The following is a 26,707-nucleotide window of genomic DNA, read 5'->3' as shown; positions in this document are numbered from 1 at the left end:
GGTTTCACTAAAATGACTTCGCAGCAGCCTTTCCCTGCAGATGACTTCAGCATCTACTATGTCCTGTGAGCCTCTGTCTACTACAGCTTTCTAGATAAGCGGAGCTGGGGGGCAGGAGGAGGCCACGCTCAAGGGAGTCAGGGAGCCACATTTGGAAGGGTCCCCTTAGGTTTGACCCATTGGAGGTCCCCTAAAAGGAGCGCAATAGATATTCCTAAAGAATGTCAGTCCAGGGCCTCCCATTACTTCGGTGAGTAAAAGTGAAAATGACCATCCATGTAACTAACAGCACTTTCAGACTGGCAGAAGTGTAAGTAGAGAGACTGAGGTGATGCAGCCATCTCATGGAGACCCAATTTTAGAAACTGTAGCTGAAAAGAAAAGTCATAAAGTATAAAGAGGCTGGGCTGCTTGGCACAATAGCCAAATGACCAAAGGAAGCTCCGCGTAGGGAGAGGAGGACTCCTTGGGAGCCCGTGGTGTTCTCTCCTCTGTGCAGGTCTAGTTGGTTCACGTGAACGCCCAAATTCTAGAGCTGACTGTGAAGGACATCCTACATCAGTCACATCTTTAAAATTTTGTTTAGGTTACCATTTATTAACTATGTAATCTGTGCCACGTGCCTTGCATCGTTTAATCTCATCCTCACTACAACCCTATAAGGCAGGTAGCATTATTCCTATTTTATAGATGAGAAACAGACAGAAGAGTCCCAGATAATGTAACTACTAAGTGGCAGAGTCATGATTTTAATTAAGATATATTTTTTACGAAGTCCGTGCTCTTTCTCTCTCTATGTATGTATACACACACATATATGTGCTCTTAATATATGTATATATGCCCCTAATATGTGTATATATTTGCTCTCAATATGTATAGATGCCTTATATATGTATGTGTATACACACACACACATATACACTCTTAGTATATGATATATAAACCCAAATAACTCTTTACAGACAGATGGTAGGTAAGTAGGTAGATAAATAATCCTCTCTACATACCACTGCTTATCCCTTAGTACATTACCATGGGTAAATGATTAAGCCACTTAAACATGACATCTCATCTGAATAACAGGATTTAAAAATAAGTGTACCTACCCCAGAGAATTGTTGAATGAATTAAATGGGACAATCCATGTTAAATACTTAATGTAGTGCCAGGCTCAGTACATGATAGCTATTGTTAATAACTACTATCTGTTGTTATTATAACTAGTAATAACAATTAAATTACTTGCCCAGCAATAAAGGAAATACTTTGGTATTTACAGAGAAAGCTTGCATTTTTAGCCAAGCAATTCTGGGGCTCTGAAAGGCTGACATTTTCTGTCCTCTGGCTTTGGTTTTCGGAAGAAACTTTGATCTCTGCTTATTTGGCTGCAGGCCCTGTTCAAAGAGTCCCAGACTAAATAATGCAATTTTAGACTTCAAGTTCGAATACTTCAGTCTTGGTAGGGAGTGTACTGGACGGAAGTCTTATTAAGAACTCTCCTTTGTGTCATGAGGTAGAGAGGGCCTTATCGTCATTTGTACATACTTGGGTCCCTCAAAATGCCTTCCTTTCTTTCCACTTGGCACCAACACAGCGCAGAGTGCACGGATCCCGCTGACACCTCTCCAGGTAGCGAGGCTGATGAGAACCAGTCCCATTTCCAGGGCGTGACTGGCCTGCGGAACCTGGGCAACACATGCTACATGAATGCCATCTTACAGTGTCTCTGCAGCATCTCGCCACTGGTGGAATACTTTCTCTCTGGAAAGTACATTACCGCTCTTCGAAAGTAAGACCACATGCGCTCCCTGCAGCCCAGCCCCCAGTCCCCGCTCCCCCAAGATGAGGGTAGGGAAGGAACCCTCTGGAGTCCCTTTTACCAGCTACATGAGTCAGCAGAGGCTACAGCGCCCCAGGTACCATTTCCAGTGTGACTAAAGCAGGAAGGTCAACCAAGAGAGAATGAAGCTTCATTTTTGGTCTGGTGCCACATGCTTGGGTTTTTAGAGGCCTTCTTTTTATTAAATCAGCCAGAAACACTCCCCTTCCTTCTTCCAAGGGACTGCGGTGAGGTTGCCACTGCTTTTGCCTACGTGATGACAGACATGTGGCTTGGAGACGCAGACTGCGTCTCACCAGAAATATTTCGGTCAGCTCTTGGCAACCTCTACCCGGCATTTATGAAAAAGACACAGCAAGATGCTCAGGAATTCTTGATTCATGTCCTGAATGAGCTTCATGAGGCTCTGAAAAAGGTAAGTCGAACTAATGGCGTTGAAATAGGATAGATCTTCAACTCTACCAGCAACTTTCATTTTTCATTCTTCCATTTGTTCAGTCAATATGGCATACACTGTGCCAGGTACAGGTGCTGGGGGTACGATGGGGAACACTTAAGTTACTATTTGAATAGGTCTATATTTACCAAACGTGGCTGGTCATCAGAATCACCTGGGAAGATTTTTGCCACACAGATTCTAAGGCCCGCACTCCATTGTTACCGAATTAGAATGTCTGGTGGTGACTTCTGGGAAAGCTTACTTGGTATTTTCAGTGATCAGCAGGTGTGGGAACCACTAATCGAGTTCCCTTTGCACATAACAGCTGCATGGACTGTTTTTCTAAAGTGGAAATCACATTTTTTATAAAAATATATTCCTCACGAGATATAACATATAGAAATTTACAACTTAAAATAAATGTTCTTGGTAACTACACACCCAGGAAAATATTAAGCTTGGTATTAGATGAAAGGACAGATCTATATACTGCAAAGTTTCACCTTCATCCCAAACCTGCCTAATCTGAGTTCTTCATTGGATTAGGACAGACATTTAATAAAACATGAAATCGCCAGTTACTACGGGTTTTGTCTTTATTTGCAAGACTCATTGCCGTCAGCCTTGATCTGTGGAGAGACCCACACTCTCCACAGACACGTCCTTGACTTTATGCAGGGTCCTTGTGCTGATGTTATCTCCCCTCATACCTCACATCCAGGAAATACAGCAAGATCACAAACTACAGCTATTAATCATTCTCATCTGCAGTCCTCAGTTTTCATGTTTGCTAATAATGAGATAATCACGGCAGCACTTTTGTGGGCCGGAGGGGAGGGTGATGGTCAGTAAAAATCACTCAGTCCTCATCTGCAGCCACTCTGAAGTAGATAGCATTCTGGTTCCCAAACCAAACTCGGAATTAGGGGCATTAAATTACTGTCAGGGTGGAACACACAGGGTGTGACGACAGAAGCAAGCCAGAGGGGAGCATGTGTACAGCTCCAGATCAGAGCTGACGCAGAGCGAGCGCGTCTTCTACGGAGGCTGTAAAATCACCGAGTCAGGGTGTGCTCCCGGAAATGCTGTTCCTGCGCGTGAGGCAGATGCAAACCAGGCCACAAGGCTGGTTAAACAAGGCTGCCTGGGCCGGCCCCGTGGCATAGTGGTTAGGTTCAGTGCACTCTGCTTCCACGGCCTGTGTTCAGTTCCTGGGCACAGACCTACACCACTCGTCAGCGGCCATGCTGTGGCAGTGACTCACATACAAAGTAGAGGAAGATTGGCACAGATGTTAGCTCAGTGCCAATTTTCCTCAGCAAAAAAAACAAAAACAAAAACAAAAAATCAAGCTACCTTTGGAACTTAAGATTTGCTCTTTTACAGAAGTGTTTCCTAACTAATAATGAAAGGGGAGGCTAGGGAACACAACTTGAAGGGACTGGGGGAGAGATCAGATTCCTTTATTTTACCTCTAGATCAGCTTGCACGACTGAAAGCTAGTTTAATAGCTTACTACCCTCTTCCCGGGAAAAACTGGCTCCAGGACCTTATATCACATTATCACAGGCTATCAGCTTATGGGGCCATGGGCACGGGTTACAAGGGTTAGGGTGTAATCATTCCTCAGCTGCACTTAAGGGGGAAAATAACTGAACTATCAGAAATCACACATAGTATATGCTCTTAAGAGATCTTATTCTATTTATTGTCTGAATCCAAAGCTAAATGTTTTCTGGTAGCAATGTATCATTCTGATAGAAAAAATTTAAACATTAAAAAATTTTTTGATGGGCCGGCCCCATGGCTTAGCGGTTAAGTGCGTGCGCTCCACTGCTGGCGGCCCAGGGTTCGGATCCCTGGCACGCACCGATGCACCGCTTGTCTGGCCATGCTGAGGCCGCGTCCCACGTACAGCAACTGGAAGGATGTACAACTATCTACTGGGGCTTTGGGGGAAAAATAAATAAATAAATAAAATTATTAAAAAAAATTTTTTTTTTGATAATCAATAGTTGATTTGGAGCGAATTTGTTCTTTGATTCAGTACCACCGCAGGTCATATGAGAAAGGATCTATTCCCAGATGCTGCAGGAAGGCCATCGCCAGTGAGGCCTCCATCATCACCTGGCTGTTCGAAGGGCAGCTCAGTTACAGGGTCACCTGTCTGAAGTGTGAGAACTGCACCTACAAGAACGAAGTCTTCACCGTCCTCTCCCTCCCCATTCCATCTGAATCCCAGTGCTCGCTTCAGGTGGGCATCCTTACTCCTGGATACTTCCATGGTCTTGCTCTACCCCAGGATTTCCTCAGGGCTGTTTCCTACATGTTCTAGTATGAGGGAGGCTGCTTTATAACTTAAAAAAAATTGGAAGCCCATGATGACAATGTTTTATAGAAAAGTCACACACAGACAAAAATTACTGTGAATTTAGTTGTATTTCAAAATGTACTCAATAAAACAGCCTCATTGTAAAACTGAAAAGATAGTGGGGTTTCTTCAGTCTATTGAGATGGCTTGGTGCATATAAGGAATTTGTACTTTTTGGCAAAAATTTGATGGCCTTTCCTCACCTCAGAGGTCTGTAGGCCCAGATCGGGAACTAGATATAAAAGATTCATCATCTTGAGGTCTTGCATTTTTGACAAAAGCTGTGAAATGTGTTGGGAAGACAGAATAGAATCTAGTGCCTTAGTTTACTTCTTGAGTTTTCTTCACCATAATACCTGAAGTTCATCTGTAGAGCCAGCCCTGATGTCCTAGTGGTTAAAGTTTGGCGTGCTCCACTTCAGCAGCCCGGGTTTGGTTCCGGGGCGCGGAACCACACCACTCATCTGTCAGTAGCCATTCTGTGGTGGCAGCTCACATAGAAGAAAAAGAAGGACTGACAACTAGAATATACAACTATGTATTGGGGCTTTTGGGAGGGGGAAAAAAAGAGAGGAAGATTGGCAACAGATTTTAGCTCAGGGAGAATCTTTCCCAGCAAAAAAAAAAAGTTCATCTGTAAAGGGGGGGTGGGGGGGGTCGGCAGTAGAAGACGGGGAACAGGTGGGAGGCAGGGAGCAATGTTTCCTCACAGAATAATACACACTTATATTTTTCTTCCTACATTATGAAAGCATATCTCTTGCTAAAAGTTTTCACATACCAGAATTGGAGAATAGAATTCTACTGCTTATTCAGATTGGGCTTTGTTCTCAGATCAGACTGCTCAAGATTGCTGGAAAGGAATTCCAAAGACTAAATGAGGTGCTGGCATGTCTACTGAAAACAGAATCTATGCTCATCTTCCTCTTTAGGTTAATGGTGTGCAGAGCTGGGGGGCCTGGCTACACTGAGGAGGTCTCCTGCGGGCATGGGCTCTAATTCTCTCTGTTCTGCTGCTTTTATTATGGGCCACCCCAAACCCTGAGATATGGTGCTTTTCCAATCACCAGATCACTTTTGTGATGAGGTGAATAGTGAAAAGCAGCCGCCTGACTGGTTGGTGGAAATCGCACAGTCAATATTCTGAAATAAACCAGAAGCGCTACAATGCTGATTCAGAGATTAGAAGTGAGATGGGCACTTGGATCCATTTCAGTAACTAAATGAGAAGGAAGCAGCTCCTTTGCCAGGTAGGTGTTAACGCCTATCCAGGCTGCAGCTGTGACATTGCTGTCTCCTGGGCTTGGTGACTTTGAGAAAAGTCAAATTACATTGCCAGAGCTCTTCCAAAGTTCTCATATAAACAGAGAGCCCAGGGTGCAGGTGATCTGATTTGGTGACCAAATGCTTTTTTCCCCAACAGGACTGCCTCCAGTGTTTTTTTCAACAAGACACACTGACCTGGAACAACCGAATTCACTGTTCCTTTTGTGAAACCAAGCAAGAAACAGCTGTGAGGGCCAGTATTTCCAAAGCACCAAAAATAGTTATCTTTCACTTAAAAAGGTAAGGATTTTGACATTTTGTGAGCAGATTTTTTTGAATAATATTATCAAGATACAAGTTACATACCATGCAATTGAATGGTATTTGGTATATTACATTAATTTTTAAAAATTTGTGATAAAATATATATACCAAAATTTGCCATTTTAACCATTCTAAGTGTATAAATCATCAGCATTAATTTCATTCACAATGTTGTGCAACAATCACCCCTATTTCCAAAACTTTTTTGTCACCCCAAACAGAAACTCTGTAACCATTAAGCAGTTACTCGCCATTCCTCCTTCCCCAGCCCCTGGTAACCTCGAACTTACTTTCTGTGTCTATAAATTTGTCTATTCTAGGTACTTCATATAAGAAGAATCATACAATATTTGTCCTTTTTGCTGGCCTATTTCACTTGGCTAATGTTTTCAGGGTTCATCCACATTGTGAGGTGTACCAGAAGTTCCTTCCTTTTTACGCCTGAATTATATTCCATTGTATTCATATCATATTTTATCTATTCATCTGTTGATGCACATTTGGCACTCACTTTGAGTGCTTTTAAAAAATAAATTCCCTGGAGCCACCATTGGGATTCTGATTCCACAGGTCTGAGGTGGAGTTTAGATTATGTCCCTCGTTCTAGATTTATCTGATTGTTTCCCCATGGTTAGATTTGGGATAACTTTTTTAGCAAGAATCCGGCATAGATAATGTTATGTACTTGTCATCACATTATATCAGGAGGCACCTCATAAAAGTTGTCCCACTATTGCCGATGTTAAGTTTGATCCCTTAGTTAAGGTAGTGACTGTAAGATCCCACCATATAAAGGTATAGTTTCCCCTCTGTAATTAGTATCACTCTGGACTCAGATATTTTTAAACCCAATGTTTAATATCTACTACTATCATCATTCTTCTTGAAGTTCAAATTGTTCAAAATTGGCCAGTGGGAGACCCTTCAAGCCCACTCCTGTGGCCCCATTTGTTAGTTTAGGTTTATTAAAGTATAATTACATGTATTGAATTTATCCTTTTTAGGTGTACAGTTCTATGAATGTTGACAAATGTACACAGTCATGTAACCATTACAGCCAACATATAGACTATTTCCATCACCCTATTTCTCATGCTTCTGTAATCAATCTCTTCTCCAACCCTCAGCTCCTGGAAACTTCTGATTTCCATCCTTACAGTTTTGCCTTTTCCAGAATGTCCTGTGTTATACCATATGTAGCCTTTTGAGTTTGGCTTTTTCACTTAGCATAATGTTTCTGAGCTTAACCTGTGCTGTGGCATGTAGCCGCCGTTCCTTCCTTTTCATTGCATATAGTATTTTCTTTATGAATGTACCACAGTTGCTTATCCATTCACCAGCTGGTGAACATTTGGGTTGTTTCCAGTTTGGGGCAGATGTGAATACAGCTGCTGTAAACATTAGTATAGAGGTTTTTATGTGGATATGAGTCTGTATTTCTTTTGAGATGATACCTAGGTGTGGGATTGCTGGGTCTTATGGTATTTTCTTAGTTGTTGAAACCAAGGTTTCTTACTTTCTGGCACAAGAATATCTCAGGTTCATCCAGTAATTTCCCTGCCCTAGATCTAAATCAGCCATTTTTCCAAAATGAACATAATTTATTTTTTAAAAAGCTTTAGGATGATTCTGATATGAGCTCAGATTTGGGAACTGCTGATGTATATAACAAATAGAGAATGTGACAAGATTTTCACAAAACTGTATCTTGTTCAAGATATATTAAAACCTCAGAGCTGGAAACAGGACGCTGCCAAGACGACGTGTGCTGAAATCAAGAAGATGAAGAGCCAAGTCAGCCGAGTTGGAGTGAGCAGCATGGGCTGGAGGGAAGGCCTCAGGGAGCTATTGATGGGCGTGGGGAGTTCTACTCCCCCCCGACGCCGAGCTAGCTTCATCCCTTTCTTTTTCTCCCACTAGACTGACCCTGTCTCGCTCCCTGACTCGAGCTCCTGGCCCACTCGTCTCAGTTTTAGCGAGGCTTGTCGATGTGGAGATTCTAAATATATGTAGATAAGAAAAAAAAATTCGGTAAAAATTAGGTCTGTGCCAGATAATCTTTCTAAGAAATTACTTTTAACTCTCCTTGGAATTTATCAGGTATGTGGACTTCCTTCACGAGTGGTTCACAACCTTACTTTATATTCCACACATCTGTTATCTCCCCAGGTTTGACGTTCTGGGTACGATGAAAAGGAAGCTGAGAACCGACATTCTTTACCCACTCACTAACTTGGACCTCACTCCTTACATTTGTCCAATTTTTCGGAAACGTTCTAAATATAACCTCTGTGCAGTGGTGGTGAGTAAGATACTGAAACTATTTAAAATAATAAAAATTTAAAGAAAATTGTAGAATTATCTGCTTGAAGGCCTACTCCTTCTGTCTTTCCGTGACTTCTCCTATACTCTCCTTTTTATTTTTTTTATTTTTATTTATTTTTTTTTTTTAAAGATTTTATTTATTTATTTTTCCCCCAAAGCCCCAGTAGATAGCTGCATGTCGTAGTTGCACATCCTTCTAGTTGCTGTATGTGGGACGTGGCCTCAGCATGGCCGGAGAAGCGGTGCGTTGGTGCTCGCCAAGGATCCGAACCCGGGCCGCCAACAGCAGAGCGCGCGCACCCAATCGCTAAGCCACGGGGCCGGCCCTATACTCTCCTTTTTAAAACAAAATATAGAGGCTGGAACTCCCTGCTTTGACCTAGAATGGCAGAGCAGTGAAGGAGTAAAATGCCCTGCTCGCTGTCTCCTCACTTTCCTCCATCAGTGGCCATTTCAGATCTGCGGAAATCTGTGAATTATGCTCTGGAGGCAACAGAGGTTGGTTTCCATAGCTTTATATTGAATAATCACGGCCCACTCTATGGCCAAGTCCCCAAACCCTAGGTACGCAGCATGGAGTCTAATTCAGACCCAATCACCCAGAACTTCCCACAGCGTCACCCACCCCCAAGCCCCAAGCCATTCTCTGGGTTACTGTTCTGGATCACGGTGTGAAAGATCTGCTGCAGAACACTCTCAGGTTTCAGCTTGAACCTGTAGGTCCAGTTGTGTCCACATCAGACGGGCGGGCCTGCCCCGGAGCCCAGTATGATTCACCAGAGTCCTCTGATATACTGAGGTCTAATTTGCCTATTCAGCTTGTTGTTGAATTCATATAAAATGTTAATCCTGCTGGTCTTCCTCTTAAACATCTCTCAGAACCATATCTTCAAACTTTAAAAAAATGATCCTTCTTTATTTGTTCTTTTCCCTTCAAGCCTTGCCATTCTCCTTCTTTCCAATTTATCCTGCCCTCAAATATGGTTTCTGTTCTCTCACTCCCCTATTTGGAAATCTGGAGTGACACCCTCTTCTCTATCATATCAATTGTAGACTCTAATGTGAATTCTAAAATGATACAGAAACTGCCTCCCCTATATTTTACAGTTGTAATTTCTCATTGTAAGTGTTTCTGCTTTAAGAAAACCCAGAAGACAAAAAGCTGAATTTATTAAAAATTATATGGTGATTATCTACATTATGAAAAGATACACATTAGTATAAAAAGAGTCACCCCAAGCCTCCTATAAATTCTTAATCCTTTTAGTGTTTAAATTATTATTAGTTAGCCGAGGGGCCAAAAGTTGGTTTTGAAAGAGAAATATATTTAGAATTTACTGCAAATTGATGATTGATTGGAAATAAGAACTAAGCATCTTTGAAACTGTGATGTATGGCCATAGGGAAAGGTCATCTAGGGCCCTGCTACTGCAGGTGTAGTCCCCAGGAGACCCGTAGCATCAGCACCGCCTTCTAGAATTAATCTCAGGCTCACCCCGGACTTAGTGACTCGGAACATGCATTTTGGCAAGATCCCCGTGTAACTGGAATGCAGAGGGAAGTCTGAGAAGTACTCATCTAGACCAGAGAGAAGGGTACCTTCTCACCGTCCTTGACGGAGATTTATCCAGCCTCTGCAGGAGCCCTCGGAGACCTTACTGCTCTTTATCAGCCAGATTTGTTTGATTTATTTTACAAACATACGGTGCTTGCTATGTACCAGGCGCTGTTCTAAGCACCTTACAAATAATCAATCATTTAATTCTCATATAGCCCTATTAGGAGGCACTATTGTTATCCCCATTTTACAGAATGGGAAACAGGCACAGAGAGCTTCAATAGTCGGCCCCAGTCATCCCGCCTACAAAGGGCAGAGCCAAGCTGTGCAGGCGGGCAGGCCAGCTCCTGCTCTCACGACTACGCTGTGCTGCCTCTGCTTGTCCACGTGTCTCTCTCTGCTGGGTCCAAACCTACCTTCCTCCGGTGATTGCTTCCATTTGCCCTAATTCTGTCCTCTGAAGTAGTAATAGTAAAATGTATGTGGCTTTATAGCTAACGAATGCTTGTACATATATGTTAGAGAAACAGAACACATCTTTCTTCCTTATACCTGACGTCCCTTCCAATATCTGAACATAGCAATCATACGCTAACAATATTTGCTTCCTTCAACCCTCTTCCAATGATTGGTTTCTAGAAAGACTGTTTTTAAAATTATGAAATATTTCCGCCACAGAAAATGGAATAGAATGTGTTCACATTACCCTCCCCTGATGTTACAAATAAAATATTGTAGATGAAAATCGAGTTCCCTGTGGATCTTTGATGATCCCACCCACCCCTTCCCTTGTAACCCCTAGCCTGAATTTGGAGTGTATTATTCCCATGCTCTCTCATACTTTTATCACACGTGTGTGTTGATACATGCTATGTAGTATTGCTTTGCATGTTTTATATATCTGCTATCATACTGTACATATTCTTCTGTAACTTTTTTCCTCAGAGTTATTTTTATGGTATTAATCCATGTTGATACATTAACTTTAGCATATTCACTTTAACTGCTTTTAGTTATCCATTGTATCTATTTATCTATCATTTCTCCTGTTGCTAGGCAGTTTTTTTTTTTCTTCTTCTGAGGAATATTGGCCTTGAGCTAACATCTGTTCCCATCTTCCTCTATTTTGTACGTGGGATGCCTGCCACAGCATGGCTTGGTGAGTGGTATAGGTCCGTGCCTGGGATCTGAATCTGTGAATCCTGGGCCGCCGAAGTGGAACATGCCAAACTTAACCACTGCACCACTGGGCCAGCCTCAGTTTTGCTTTTTTGTAGAATGCATTACACATATACACACATAAACTTTGTATATATACAAACATATATAACACACAAACTTTGTATATACGCACACATATATGTGTGTGTTTTCCCAGACCACATTTTGAGGACAACTGACATAAATCTCTCCTTTAATCTATTAACATAGCAAACGGCATTGCTTTTCTACTTGAGTTTTTTTTTGCCTAAAAATGTTTTTACATTTTTTTATATCTGTTTTCATAATTGGGAAACTAACTTATAACTTTCATTCTCATACTGCCCCTTTCTGTTTTTTTTCTGGGGATCAGCCTTATTCTAGCCTCATAAAATGAGTTGGCCATTCTTTTCTATTCTCTGGCACAGTTTGTATAAAATAAAAATAACTTGTTTCTTGAAAGTCTGGTAAAATTAAACAGAAAAAACCATCTGGTCCTGGAATTTTGTTCTTGGTGGGTGGATTTTTAAATACTGGCTCAATTTGCTTTAGTATTATAGGTTTGTTAAGGATTTCTCTTTCTTCATTTTTTTAAAAATAAACTTTTTATTGAAGTAAAATATACATATAGAAAAATGCAAACCATGAGTGTAAAACTCAATGAATTTTCAAAAAGTCAACATGCACTTGTAACCAAGATATGCTCAGGCAGAATATCACCAGCACCCTAACCGCGCTCGGGCCCCCTTCTAGTCTGGGAAACCACCGACTGCTGCAAGGATAGGTTTGGCCAGTTTTTGTGCTTTATAGAAATACAATTATATAGTGTGTACTCTTGTGTCTTGCTCCTTTCACTCAAAATCATGCAACATTCATTCATATTGTTGCATGTATTGTACCTCGTCATTCTCATTATCCTGTAGTGTTCCATTGTGTGGTGTGAAAATACCACGAATTACTCTTCCCAAAGATCACGAAGACATTCACCTATGTTATCTTATAAAAGCTTTGTTTTACCTTAACACAGTTTTAAAAATTATATTTAAAATTGCCTATTTTTTACATTTTCAAATTTACTGGCATAAAATTGCTCACATTATTCTCTTGGTATTTTAATATCTCTATTGTTTTCTCAATTCTCTTTCTGTTCATTCTAATATTATGTGTCTAATCTCTCTATTCTTGATCAATCTTGCCAAAAGTTTTTCTATTTTATTAGTCATTTGAAAGAACCAGCTTGTGGTTTTATTGATTCTATTATTTCTTTGTGTTCTATTTCCTCAATCTCTGGTCTTTATTTTCTTTCTCCTACTACTTTCTTTGAAGTTATTGTGTTTTCATCCACTTGTTATTTAGAGGTGCATTTAAAAAATTCCAAATGTGATTTCTTTATAGTTGTCTTTTTGTTACTGATTTGTAACTTAATTGCATTCTTATCAGAAAATATGTTGTCCATTCTTGGTATGTGTTGATACTTGCTCATGACCTAGTTTTAGGTGTGCTTGAAAAGAATTTTTAAATTAGGTTTAGGGTTCCATATGCCCATTAACTATGATTTGCTGGGCCGGCCCCATGGCTTAGAGGTTGGGTGCGTGCACTCCGCTGCTGGCAGCCCGGGTTCGGATCCCGGGCGCCCACCGACACACTGCTTCTCTGGCCATGCTGAGGTGGCGTCCCACATACAGCAACTAGAAGGACGTGCAGCTATGACATACAACTATCTACTGGGGCTTTGGGGGAAAAATAAATAAATAAATAAAATTATAAACAATACATCATTTAGCTTCCTTGTGTTTGAGCTTTATAAAAATGCATAATACTCTTTAGACTTGGGCAAGTTGCTGTTTTTGCTGTATTGTTTTTAAGAGTCACCCACATTTTTGTATGTAGCTATAATTTCACTAGTGTATGATATGTGTGAATGTACCATAATTTTTCTATTGTTTTATTGATGGACATTTGGTTGTTTCCAGATTTTTGCTATTATGAACATCATGTGGGTATGATTGTGTATATATGTGTGAGAGTATGTCTAGTGTATATACTTAGGGGTGGAATCACCTGGATCACAGAGTATGTGAATTTTTAACTTTCTAGGTAATGTTAATGGTTTTCAAAGTGGTTATACCAATATACACTCCTATCAGTTGTCATCAGATTTAATTTTTGCCCACCAATAGGTATGAAATTATATCTCATTTTGTTCTTAGATTGCATTTCCCTGAGCATCTTACCATATTTCTTTGCTATTAGTCTTTCCTATTCTATGAAAATTTGTCTTTTGCAAATTTAAAAAGGGTTATTTCTCTTTTTCTTGTTGATTCAAAGGAGTTCTTTATGTGTTCTAGATACTGTTTCTTTGTAAGTTATATATGTTGCAAATAACTTCTCTCAGTTTTGGCTTGTTGTACACTATCTTTTTGTTTTCCAACTTAAAAAAAATAAGTTATTGAGATAATTCACCTACCATAAAATTCACCTTTAAATGTGTACAGTTCAGTAGTTTTTAGTACATTCAGAGTTGTGCAATCATCACCATGGTCTAGTTTTAGAACAGTGTCATCATGCCCAAAAGAAACCCCACAACCCATTCCTGCTCCCTTCAGCCCCTGGCAACCACTAATCTACTTTCTGTGTCTCTGGATTTGGCTATTCGAGACATTTCATATAAATGGAATCATATAATATGTGGCCTTTTGTGAATGTTGTCCTTCACTCAGCATGTAACATTCAAGGTTCATCCATGTTGTTAGCACTATCTGTACTTCATTCTTTTTTATTGCCAAATAATATCAATTGTATGGATAGACCACATTTCATTTATCCACTCATTCGTTGATGGATATTTGGATTGTTTCTACTTTTTGGCTATTATCAATAACGCTGCTATGAACATTTGCGTAAAAGTTTTTGTGTGGACATGTTTTTACTTCTTTTGGGTATATACCTAAGAGTGAAATTATTGGGTCATATGGTAACTTTATTTTATCTTTTGAGGAACTGCCAGACTGTTTTCCAAAATGGCTGTACCATTTTACATTCCCACCAGCAATGCATGAGGTTCCAATTTCCCGTATCCTCACTAATAGTTGTTATTGTCTGAGTGTGCAGTAGTATGTTGTGGTTTGAGTTGCATTTCCCTAGACTAATGATCTTGAGAATCTTTTCATGTGCTTTCTCCCAAGTTCTTAAAATAAATTTTGCAAGCATTCATACAATCTGAAAGAACTGTAGTAAGAACATTGAGATATACTTCACCTAGATCCAACAATTAGTATTTTGCCAATGTATACATTTTAATATATTTTCCCTCTCCTTCTCTCTATCTATATCTATACAACTTTATGCTAAATTATTTAAATGTTAGTTGCATATATCATGACATTTCATCCATAAATAAATCAACATGCAACTCTTAACCACTTTCTCCTACATACACACAATACCAGTATTATATGTAAGAAAATTTAAAATTCTATCACTTTTATTCATAAATCCATTTTCAAATGTCCCCAATTACTCCAATGGTTTTCTATATAGCTGGATTTCTTTTAAAGACCAGAATCTATTCAAAATTCACAAACTGCATTTGGTTGTTATGTCTTATAGTAACTTCTTCTAATGAACAGAAGTTTTAATTTTAATTTAGTGGAAAATCAATATCAATATTTTCTAGTTAGTTCTTTTCTGTCTCATTTAAGAAATCCTTTCCAATCTGCAGTTACAAAGATATTTTCCTATGTCTTCTAAAAGTTTTAAATTTTTTATTCTGCACTTTTTATAAAAATGTGTTGTTTTTCCATATGAATGACCAAATGTCCTAGCATCCTCTTTTCCCCAGGAATTTACAGTGCTATCTTTCCTATGCTATGTGTCTATTGGTCAGTTGTTTTACACTTGAGCTAATTCTACACTGTCTTAATTGTTGTAGCTCTAAAATAAATCTTCATATCTGGTACAGCAAGAACCACCACCACCTGTCCCCTAAACCATTACTATCACCACTTCTTTCTCATTCTGTTAAGAGTATTATGACTATTCTTGGCTCTTGTCAGATTCCTTAAAAAAAAAAAAAGCCTATGATATTTTCATTGCATTGACTATTGAGAGAGAATTTAGTTTTCCATAAACAATAGTACATCTCTCCATTTATCTAAGGCTTTCTTTAGTATCATTCAATAAGGTTTTATAATTTCCTCCACAGAGGTCTTGCACATCTTTCCTTATATTTATTCCTAAGTACTTTATTTTTTGTTATTTTTGTTCCTATTGTAAGCGAGATCGTGTTAAAAAATTAACTATTTATGCCTGGTGCATAGAAATGATCTTTTGTTTTACCATATCCAGCCACCTTGCTAAATTCTCATTATTTCTAATAATTTGTCTATTTCTCCTTTGCAAATGTCAGTTTTATTTTTTTCTTTCTTTCCGATTATTATATGTCTTATTTCTTTTTCTTGTCTTACTGCTCTGGCTACAGCCTCCAGTATATGTTGAATATACGGTGCCTCTTCCTTCTGGCCTGCAAAATTTCTGATGAAAAATCTGCTGATAGTCTTATGCGGGTTCCCTTGTACGTAACAAGTTGTTTTCCTCTTGCTGCTTTTAAGATTCTCTCCTTGTCTTTAACTTTTGACATTTTAATTATAATGTGTCTTGGTGTTGGTCGTTTTGGGTTTATCTTATGTGGCACTCTCTGAGCTTCCTGGATCTGGATGTTGTTTTTGTTCCCCAAGCTAGGGAAGTTCTCAGCCATTATTTCTTCAAATAAGTGTTCTGCCACTTTCTTTCTCTCTTCTCCTTCTAGGACCCCTACAATGAAAATGTTAATTAGTCTGCTTGATGTTGTCCCATAAGTCCCTTATGCTATCTTCACTTTTTTCCATTGTGTTTTCTTTTTGCTGCTCTGATTGGGTGAGTTCCACTGTCCTGTCTTTGAGTTCACTGAATCTTTCTTCTGCTTCATCTAGTCTGTTGTTGAATCCCTCTAGTGTATTTTTTAGTTCAGTTATTGTATTCTTCAGCTCTGTGACTTTGGTACTTTCTTATAGTTTCTATCTCTTTGTTGATGTTATCACTGTGTTCATGCATTCTTCTCCTGAGATCAGTGAGCATCTTTATGACCATTACTTTGAACTCTTTATCAGGTAAATTACTTCTCTCTGTTTTCTTAAGGTTTTTCCTGAGGTTTCGTCTTGTTCTTTCACTTGGAACACATTCCTTTGTTTCCTCATTTTCCTTGACTCTCTCTGTTGGTTTCTATGTATTAGATAAAACAGCCATCTCTTGTAGTCTTGAAGGAGTGGCCTTGTGTAGGAGATGAAACTTGTTGTTCAACTCTGCCCTAGTTCTTGGTTGTCCTTCAAATTTTTATGATTGTCCAAGCAGCCAATTTTATTTTTACTGGCTCCCAGTAGTTGAAGGTGTGCCAAGACCTGTCAGTGTCCCAAAGTGGGGGATGTCAGTCAGCACCTAGATTCAGGCTGATTGGAAGCCAAACCGTCAGTCAGCAGCTTTTAAGATATGTACGTATATACAGTTGTATGGGATTGCAAGCGTAAGCCCTGCTGGCTACCATAGCCAGGCAATCTGGAGGTGTCCCAGGACAACAGTCACAAAAATCAGGGCTCCAGATGAGTGTATAAGCTATTTTCTGGGAGATACTGGTGGGAAAGCACAAAGATGGCATCCACCAGCCTATGTCCCTGAGGGCACCTCTGTTGGCCCTTAGTTGTGAGCCAAAACTGAAGCCTGCCCCTCAGACAAAAGCTCTTGGACAAGCAAATAGGCCTCTTTCACAAAAAGACTGGGGGTGTCTTTCAGTCTGCTGTCTGGGCAGTGCCCTGTGGGTGGTAGTCTCTCTTATTGTTACAATACTGTGGAACCCATGAACACAAGCTTCCCTGGCCACCAGAGCCAGGTGAGCAAGGGACGTCCCCTGGGCAGCGTCTGAAAAAACCATGGCACCAACCGTGTGTAAAAGCTCCCCTCCAGGACATACTGGCACTCTGGAGCATGTCTTGGGGAGAGCATGAAGATGGGCACCCACTGGCTGGAATGAGGCAGAGGGAGAGAGTACAGATGGCACCTGCTGGGAAACAGAAAAAGAAAGAAAAAAAACATGGCTTCCACTGGCTAGAGCAAAGCAGAGGGAGAGCTTGAAGATGGTGCCTGCCAGCCAGCAGGCCCCTAGATGTGTACTAGATTAGATGCCTGCCCCTCAGGCCGATGCTTTAAGATTAGCGAGTGAGCCTCATTCACATAAAGTCTGGGCACCTCTCAATTGGCTGCCTCTGCGCTAAGCCCTGGGGCAAGTGAGTCTAAGGGTGTGAGCCCTTTAAGAGCCCTTTCTCAGATAGTTATAGCCTTGTGGGGCTGGTGGATGCAAGCCCTGTCGGTTTTTGTTTTCGGTGTGTCTCTGGGAGGAGGTGAGCCCAGGGTCCTCCTACATCACCATCATGAGTGAGTATCCTTTTTTTTTTCTTGATTTTAAAGGGAATAATCAAGAATGATACTTGTAAGTTTTTAGTAGCTACACTTTATCAGGTTTCAGAAACTTGTATTCTGGTTTTGCTAACAGTTTTTGTGTGTGTTTGAAAAGATGTTGAATTTTATTGTCTTTTTTCCCACAATAATTGAGATGCTGTGGCTCCCCTGAACACTTTTTAATCTGTTAATATGGCCGATTACATTTATAGATTTTATAATTTTACTATCCTTGCATTGCCGGATAAATACAATTTGGTCATTATTATTGTAGATCTATTTTGCTGGATTTGGTTTACATTTTAAGATTTTTGCATGTATCCTCTTGAATGAGAGTGATCTGTGTGCTTTTCCTCCTCATACTGTCTTGGTCTAGTATGAGTATCAAGTTTATACTAACCTCACGAGTTAGAAGAGCTTTTCTTCCTCTTCTCTTCTTTTTTTTTGAAAACAGTTTTATTTATTTATTTATTTTTTTGTGAGGAAGATCAGCCCTGAGCTAACATCCATGCTAATCTTCCTCTTTTTGCTGAGGAAGACTGGCTCTGAGCTAACATCTATTGTCAATCCTCCTCCTTTTTTTCCTCCCCAAAGCCCCAGTAGATAGTTGTACGTCATAGTTGCACAACCTTCTAGTTGCTGTTTGTGGGACGCGGCCTCAGCACGGCCGGAGAAGTGGTGCATTGTTGCGTGCCCAGGATCCGAACCAGGGCCACCAGTAGCGGAGTGCGTGCACTTAACCGCTAAGCCATGGGGCAGGCCCTCTTCCTCTTCTCTTCTACAGAAATTTGTGTAAAAGTCTGTAATGAGAAGTTTCTTGAAGGATTGATAGAACTCACCTGTAAACCCAACTGGGTCTGCCGTTGCCTTTGAGGGAAGATTTTTAACTACTGATGTAATGTCTCTAACATTTGTAGGTCTATTCTGGCTTTGTATTTTCTTCTTCTGTCAGTTTTGGTAAGTTATAATTTTCTGGATATTTGTCCATTTCATCCAAGTTTTCAGTTTGCTGGCATAACTTTCAAGGTATTAAAAAAAATGTTTTATAATTTCTGCTGGATCTGTAGCTATAACACCTTTTTTCATTTCTAATTTTACTTATTCATTATTACCTTGTCTCTTTTTCTCTTGATCAATCTTATTATTAATGTCCATATTATTTAAGTCTTCAAAGGACCAACTTTTGCCTTTTTGATCCTCTTTGTTACATCTTTTCTACTTTATTATTTTCTTTTTGTGAGGAAGATCAGCCCTGGGCTAACATCCATGCCCTTCTTCCTCTACTTTATAAGGGACGCCGCCACAGCATGGCCTGACAAGCGGTGTGTGGGTGTGCACCTAAGATCCGAACCCCGGGCCGCCGCAGCGGAGCACGCGCACTTAACTGCTATGCCACCAGGCCAGCCCCTATTAGTTATTCTTATTATCTCTTTCCCTCTACTTTCCAAAGAAAGTTTATTCTCTTATGTTTTAAATTGGGTGCTCAGTTCATTAAAATTCAGTCTGTTGTTTCAAATATAAGCATTTAAAACTACAAATGTCTCTCTAGATACCACTTTCACTGCCTACCACCTTTTTGATCATGGAACATTTCAAACACATACAAAATAGAGAGGACAGTATAACGAACCCTCATGTATCTATCACCCAGCTCTATAGATGAGCTATCAACTCATCCAAAATACTGACCCAGGGCCAGCCTGGTGGCGCAAGCGGTTAAGTGCGCGCGCTCCGCTGCGGCGGCCCGGGGTTCGCTGGTTCGGATCCCGGGCGCGCACCGGCAAGCACTGCTTGGCAAGCCATGCTGTGGCGGCGTCCCATATAAAGTGGAGGAAGATGAGCACAGATGTTAGCCCAGGGCCGTCTTCCTCAGCAAAAAAAGAAGAGGATTGGCGGATGTTAGCACAGGGCTGATCTCCTAACAAAAAAAAAAAAAAACCAAAAAAAAAAAAAAAAAATACTGACCCACTCCCCTCCCCGCACCATATTATTTTAAAGACAATCTCAGACATCACTGCATCCCATGTTTTGATATAGTATTTTCATTACTGTTTATGTCTAAGTTTTCATAATTTACATTATGATTTCTTAGTCACTACAAAAAGTTATTTAGAAGTGTTTTTTTAATTTACAAAAGTATGGGAATTTTGGGGGGTATCTTTTTGCATTGACTGCTAATTTTATTGTATTGTGTAAAGATTACAATCTGTATGAAACTAATTCTTTTACATTTGTTGAGACTTGTGTATTTCTATTTATTAGGAGCCAGATTCTTTATGTCTTAGAACTTAAGCTTGTGTTGTTCAAAGCTATCTCTATACTAATTTTTTTTGTCTGTTTGACTAATAGTTGAAAGAAATGTGTTGAAGTTTTTTTTTAACTTGATTTTAAATGGAATAATCAAGAATGATGCTTGCTGTAAGTTTTTAGAAGCTACATTTTATCAGGTTTTGGATACTTCCTTTTATTCTGGTTTTGCTAACAGTTTTTGTGCATGTTTGTAAAGGTGTTGAATTTATTAAATCTTTTTTGCACAATAATTGAGATGCAATGGCTCCTGTGAACCCTTTTTAGTTTATTAATATGGTCAATTACATTTATGGATTTTCTAATTTTACTACCCTTGCATTGCTGAGATAAATACAATTTGGTCATTATTTATTATCTTAGATATAAATATATATATCTAATGGTATATAATAAATATATATATAATGGTATATAATAAATATATACCATTATGATAGTAGACTTGTCAAAATTTCCTTAGAGTTGTCAATTTTTTTAACAAATCTCTTTTATTAGGTGCATTGTTTAGAATTATAATCTTTTGGTGTCCTAAACCTTTTTACATTATAAAGTGACTCTGTCATTTATAATGCTTTTTGTCTTTAAGTCCATTTTAATTGATATTTCTATAGCTACTCCAGCTTTCTTTTGGTAGTATCTATCTACTGTATCTTTCTTCCATCCCTTTAAATTCAACCTTTTTGATTTCTGAATGTTAAATAGTGTATAGAACTGGATTTTAAAAATCCAATCTGTCAATGTCTAAGTTTAGTACTTTTCCTTATATTTCAACTAATAATAAATTTGGATTTGTTTCTGTTGTCATCTTGTGTGCTTTATGTTAATCTGATTTCTCTAGTCATTTCCCCTCTTTTTTCTTGTCTAGTACTAAATTGATAGTTTTCTTTATTTTCCCTCTACAACTTTGGAGGTTATACATATTATTTAGATTCTTTTGCAATTACCCTTAAAACTTCAGCTTCCATACTTGATTTAAAGCCTAAAGTTAATTAAGACCCCTGTACTTTCCTCTCAAACAATGGAAGGATCTTAGAACATTGTTCTGATGATCGAACTACTACTATTGTTTTCCAGCATTTTAAACTTTTTTAGGGCCGGCCCAGTGGCTTAGCGGTTACGTGTGCACGCTACGCTACTGGCGGCCCGGGTTCGGGCCCAGGTTCAGATCCCGGGCGCCCACCGACGCACTGCTTCTCCGGCCATGCTGAGGCGGCATCCCGCATACACCAACTAGAAGGATGTGTGACTATGACATACAACTATCTACTGGGGCTTTGGGGGGAAAAAAAAAAGGAGGAGGATTGGCAATAGATGTTAGCTCAGAGCCGGTCTTCCTCAGCAAAAAAAGAGGAGGATTAGCACGGATGTTAGCTCAGGGCTGATCTTCCGCACAGAAAATAAAACAAAAGAAACTTTTTTATATATACAGTAGTCCCCCCGTATCTGCGGGGATACATTCCAAGACCCCTAGTAGATGCCTGAAACTGCAGATACTACTGAACCCTATATATACTATGTTTTTTCCTATATATATGTACCTATGATAAAATTTGATGTATAGATTAGGCACAGTAAGAGAGTAACAATAACTAATAAAATAGAACAATTATAACAATATACTATAATAAAATTTACCGTAGATCTTAGCAACCTCAGCATATGATTTTCTTTTCCTGTCCTTATTAAGTGGAGAACTTTCACCTTTTCACTTAAAGGAAGCACTTGACAGCTTCTCTTTGGCTTATCTGAATTGCCAGCATCACTACTCCTGTGCTTTGGGGTCATTAGTAAGTAAAATAAGGTTGGGGGCCGGCCCCATGGCTTAGCGGTTAAGTGCGCGGCTCTGCTACTGGCAGCCCAGGTTTGGATCCCCGGCGGGCACCGAGGCACTGCTTGTCTGGCCATGCTGAGGCCGCGTCCCACATACAGCAACTAGAAGGATGTGCAACTATGACATACAACTATCTACTGGGGCTTTGGGGGAAAAAAGGGGAAAAAAAAAGGAGGAGGATTGGTAATAGATGTTAGCTCAGGGCCAGTCTTCCTCAGCAAAAAGAGGAGGATTGGCATGGATGTTAGCTCAGGGCTGATCTTCCTCACACACACAAAAAAAATAAAATAAGGTTGACTTGAACACAAGCACTCAGATACCGCCATAGTTGATCTGATAAACCAATATGGCTACTAAGTGACTAACGGGTGGGTAATGTATACAGTGTGGATATGCTGAACAAAGGAATGATTCATGTCCTAGGTAGCACAGTGCAAGATTTCATCATGCTACTCAGAATGGTGCATAATTTAAAACTTATGAATTGTTTATTTCTAGAATTTTCCACGTAATATTTTTGGACACTGTTGACTGCGGGTAACTGAAATTGCAGAAAGCCAAACTGCAGATGGGGGGGACTACTGTACCTCCAAAGCAGACAATATTTATCATGATTTTTTACAGTTCGTGTTGGTTCAGCTTTAGCAGGATCTTTACCAATTTTTTTGCTAACTGTTCTCTCATATATCACTTCTTCCATCTATATTCATTTATTCATGTGGGATATATTTCAGTAGACATTTTATCCTAAAGTCTCCCATCTTTGACTGAAAAAGTCTTTCGTTCACTTTGATACTTGAGTAATTTAACTAAAAACCAAATTCTAGATTAACGGTTGTTTTTTTTTTTCAATCATTTTGAAGCTACTTATGGCTGACATGAAGTTCTACCATCATGCTGTCATTCTTTTATGGGCAATCTTTTCTTTTGGGTTGCTTTTAAGATTTTTCTCTTTGCTTTTGTTGTCCTGCAGTATTATTTTTATTTACCCTTGGTTTGTTGTATTTCCTAAATTTGCATATTTATGTCTTTCATTAATCATTTTCAGTCATTATCACTTTTAATACTGCCTTGCTCCTATACTCTTTATTGTCTTCTTCTAGAATGTCTACTAGGCATATACTGAATCTTTTCATTCAATTTTCCATCACTACTGCATTCAGGGTTATTTCCTCAGTTTCATTTTTACAGTTTATTCACTTTCTCTTCAGTTCTATGTACTATTTAATCTCTACACCAAATTTTTAATTTCAAGTTATTTTTCATTTCTGGAAGTTTTATTTAGTTTTTTTAAGTTAGTTTCCTTCTCTTAAACGTCTATAATAATTTTAAATATATTTTGTAGTCTCTATTTGATAATTCTATTATCTAAAGTCCTTGGGGGTTTAATCTTGCTTATTTATTGCCTTCTGATGCTTACTCATGGTGAAATGTTTCCTTGTGTGTTCTGTAGTTTTGAATTGTGAGCTCAACATCACTGGGGTTGTATAATTGGGTATCCTGTGCCTAATAAGGTGTATCAATCCAGAAAATAATTCTTTCCATCTGCCAAACACCCAAAAAATACATTAAATTCACAGGATTCTGAGAACACGCAGGTAGTGTAAATTTGAATCCCACACCAATGAGAAGGCAGGTCTGTGGTAACAAATGCCCAGAAATGACTTTTATTCTCCGCACCCAGGGCCTAAGCTAAGACAAGCACTGGAGGATGGATTTTTCCCCTAGTTTATCCTTTTACTGAGGGTGAATCTGTAAGAGTCCTGGCATGTGTCTGCATCTCAGTCCAACTCCTCACCCTGCAGGGACCTAAGACTTTACCTCCTGTCCTTGCATGACCTTTAAAACCTAAGCACCCTGGTTACAGAGACCAGGAACTGTCTTTAGGTGGTCACAGCATCAACCACACATCATGCTACCCGTTTATTTCCTCAGTTTTTGGCCCCTGGGGATTACTCTAACTACAATCTTTAAAGTGAGCCATACATTTCAAAGGGTGTTTACCATGTTTTATCCAGCATGTCTTAGTTTTGTAACTAAAGCTTTCAGGCTAGCTGTCTGCCATAACTGCTGGAAATGGAAGTCTAGAAAGAGTTTTCACCCTTTTCTGTATCATTTGTTGTTTTTTTTTACATTAAGTCATCAAAAGTGAATGTAATACTCCAGCTGTGGTCTGTCTAATCACTTCAGAACATTGCTTCATCATCTGGGCACTACATATCCACCAGATGTTTTGTTTTTCTCAATCAAATAACATCATACTATTATGGGCATTATTTTATAGATAAGAAAGCTGGAGCATGTCAGCTTAAAATCACATGGCAAGGACCAGGACCAGGGCCTGGATCTTTTAAATGTCAGCTCTGGGATATTTCTCTAACATGTAAGAGGAGAGGTGGGGAAGATGAAGGTCTAAGGGAACATTTAATAAGCACTTTCTACGTGCTAGCTCTATAACCTGATAATAGCTATATAAGACAAGACAGGTTTTATTACCCCATTTTAACAGATGGAGGAATTAAAGCTCAGAAAGGTTAAATAATTTCCTTAAGGTCATTGTGTAGTATTAGAGCTGAATTGACAGAATTGACCATAAAAATCCATTTTCTTCCGTCTACACCAGGGGTGAGCAAACTTATTCTGTAAAAGTCCAGAGAGTAAATATTTGAGGCTTTATAGGCCACCTGGTCTCTTCTGCAGCTATTCAACTTTACTGCTGCAGTGTGAAAGCAGCCACTGAAAACAAACAAATGAGCATGGCTGTGTTCCCACAAAACTTTATTCAAAGACACTGAAATTTGAATTGCATATAATTTTCACGTCACAAAATATTCTTTTAATTTTTTTCAACCATATAAAAATATAAAATGCATTCTTAACTCACAGGCCATACAAAAACAGGCAGCGGGCTGGATTTGGCCCATGGGCAAATGGTTTGTCGACCCCTGCTCTTCAACATACCACCTTCTGAGAAGTGAGCTTCTCCAATGTCTTTGTTTCAAACATTCATTTATTGGGTTAGGAAAGACATGGGAAAAAGAGAATGGAACAGGTTCTTTTTGGACCCAAGGTGATTGAGGGAGCTGTTGCTGCACAACCCCCTCAAACTGTGCAGTAGCAAGACGCAGTTGTTTAAATGTCTTCTTCCAATGTCACATGTCTTTTTTTCAGGTCTATATCAGCCTATCTTCAACATTATACTATAAGCTGATTTAGGAAAGATGACTATCTTTGTACTTATTTTAGAATTTCCTTTAATGTTTAATAGTCTATGTACAGTAAATGCTCAGTTAAGTATTAACTGATAAATATTAGATGCTGCCAAATACTATCCTATTTCATTCACAGATTCTGTTAGTCAATGGGCACAATATATAAGCAGTTAAATGAAATGAAAAGCAATATAGCAGTCAGGCTATACGTATGATTTAATTTAACAAAATTATCATTTCATTTTAATTTAGCATAAAGGACAATTAATTATGAAAAGTATTTCTTGGTCCCACCTTTTTTGTTTCAATAGTTAGAGTATTTGCATGTGAATATTAAGTCTGACATTCCTTCCTCCTCTAGAACCACTTTGGTGATCTGGATGGTGGCCACTACACTGCTTTCTGCAAGAACTCAGTGACCCAGGCCTGGTATAGCTTTGATGACACACGAGTCAGTGAGATTCCAGATACTTCAGTTCAAACTGCTACAGCGTATCTCCTGTTCTATAGCTGCCAGCCCTTTTCTATACCTATACAAAAATGCAAGAGCTAGAAAAACGGTGTTTCCTGAAAACTGCAAAACAAGCAATCAGAAACTGGTACTTAAGTTTTGCTTTGTCATTAAACTCTTGCAACTTACTTGCATCACTGACCTTTTTAAGTCTTTTTGGCATATTATGCAACCTTTTTATAAGATAAGTCTACAGGAAAGGAGATGGGTCCTGGCCCACTGAAAAAGGCAGCATGAAATGATGCAATGCTAATGGATGGGGGCCTTCAAAGCACAGAGATTATGTATTGAGCTCAGGTTTCAAAATTCAATGTTTATTAGGGTGGATTTTTAGCATAAAGTATCTCATAACTATATATATCCTACAAACTATTTTCCAAAGATAACTTCATGGAGCTAAACCGAAATAACTTTTGTTCAAGTGGCGCTATGCACTTAAGAATGTGATTTGAAAATATTTAATTGATTAGATAATTTAGCCAAGAAGGTATGTCCATTAGACTAATTGTAGAACATGAAAAGCTGTCAACTTTACAATTCAAAACACATCTTTTCATCTTCTCCCTGGAAGTCCACTAATGGTGACATCTTTCAGAAACACCTTTAGAATTTTGTTTTTATATGGACTGTTTTTATTGATTTCATTTATAGCAACTGAGTCACTGTGGTAAACAATAGATTCGAAGCTCCTCTATTCCTTGTAATACATCACTTGGTAAAGATGTGGTCTGTAATGCAGTTCACTTTGCCTGACTCAATCCCTTTTCATCTTAATCCTAAGAATTTTACTACTCTTGAGACAATGAGTCTGGGTGTTAGATTACATCTCACTTTGACTCCCAGCTCTGAGAATCATAAGTGCTATATATGCAGTTCTGGGTCAAGGTGAAGGAGGAGTGGAATCAAGTCCTGAGGCAACAGGAAAATTGAATTAAATTTTAAGTTAATGTAGTGGGATAAAGAGCGTGTGCGTGTATAAAATCTATAGCGCTACTATCCTATGTTTGATAATATAAAATTAAAGACAGAAC

The 26,707-nt window shown here is 39.1% G+C and overlaps 1 protein-coding gene across 1 annotated transcript; it reads left to right on the top strand.

The window, feature by feature from the left end:
* Window positions 1-26,707, top strand: USP50 (ubiquitin specific peptidase 50). Its single transcript, XM_004421573.3, has 7 exons — window positions 1-65; window positions 1,598-1,792; window positions 2,063-2,258; window positions 4,330-4,536; window positions 6,077-6,219; window positions 8,413-8,545; window positions 25,527-26,707. Exons 1-7 carry the CDS (start codon window positions 13-15, stop codon window positions 25,716-25,718), a joined length of 1,119 nt encoding a protein of 372 aa, XP_004421630.1. The 5' UTR covers window positions 1-12; the 3' UTR covers window positions 25,719-26,707.

Source organism: Ceratotherium simum, chromosome 3 (genome assembly GCF_057802395.1).
Source record: "Ceratotherium simum simum isolate JZ-2026a chromosome 3, ASM5780239v1, whole genome shotgun sequence".
Classification (NCBI taxonomy): domain Eukaryota; kingdom Metazoa; phylum Chordata; class Mammalia; order Perissodactyla; family Rhinocerotidae; genus Ceratotherium; species Ceratotherium simum.
The sequence above is the reverse complement of the archived record's forward strand: the minus strand, read 5'-3'. Positions and strand labels throughout refer to the sequence as shown.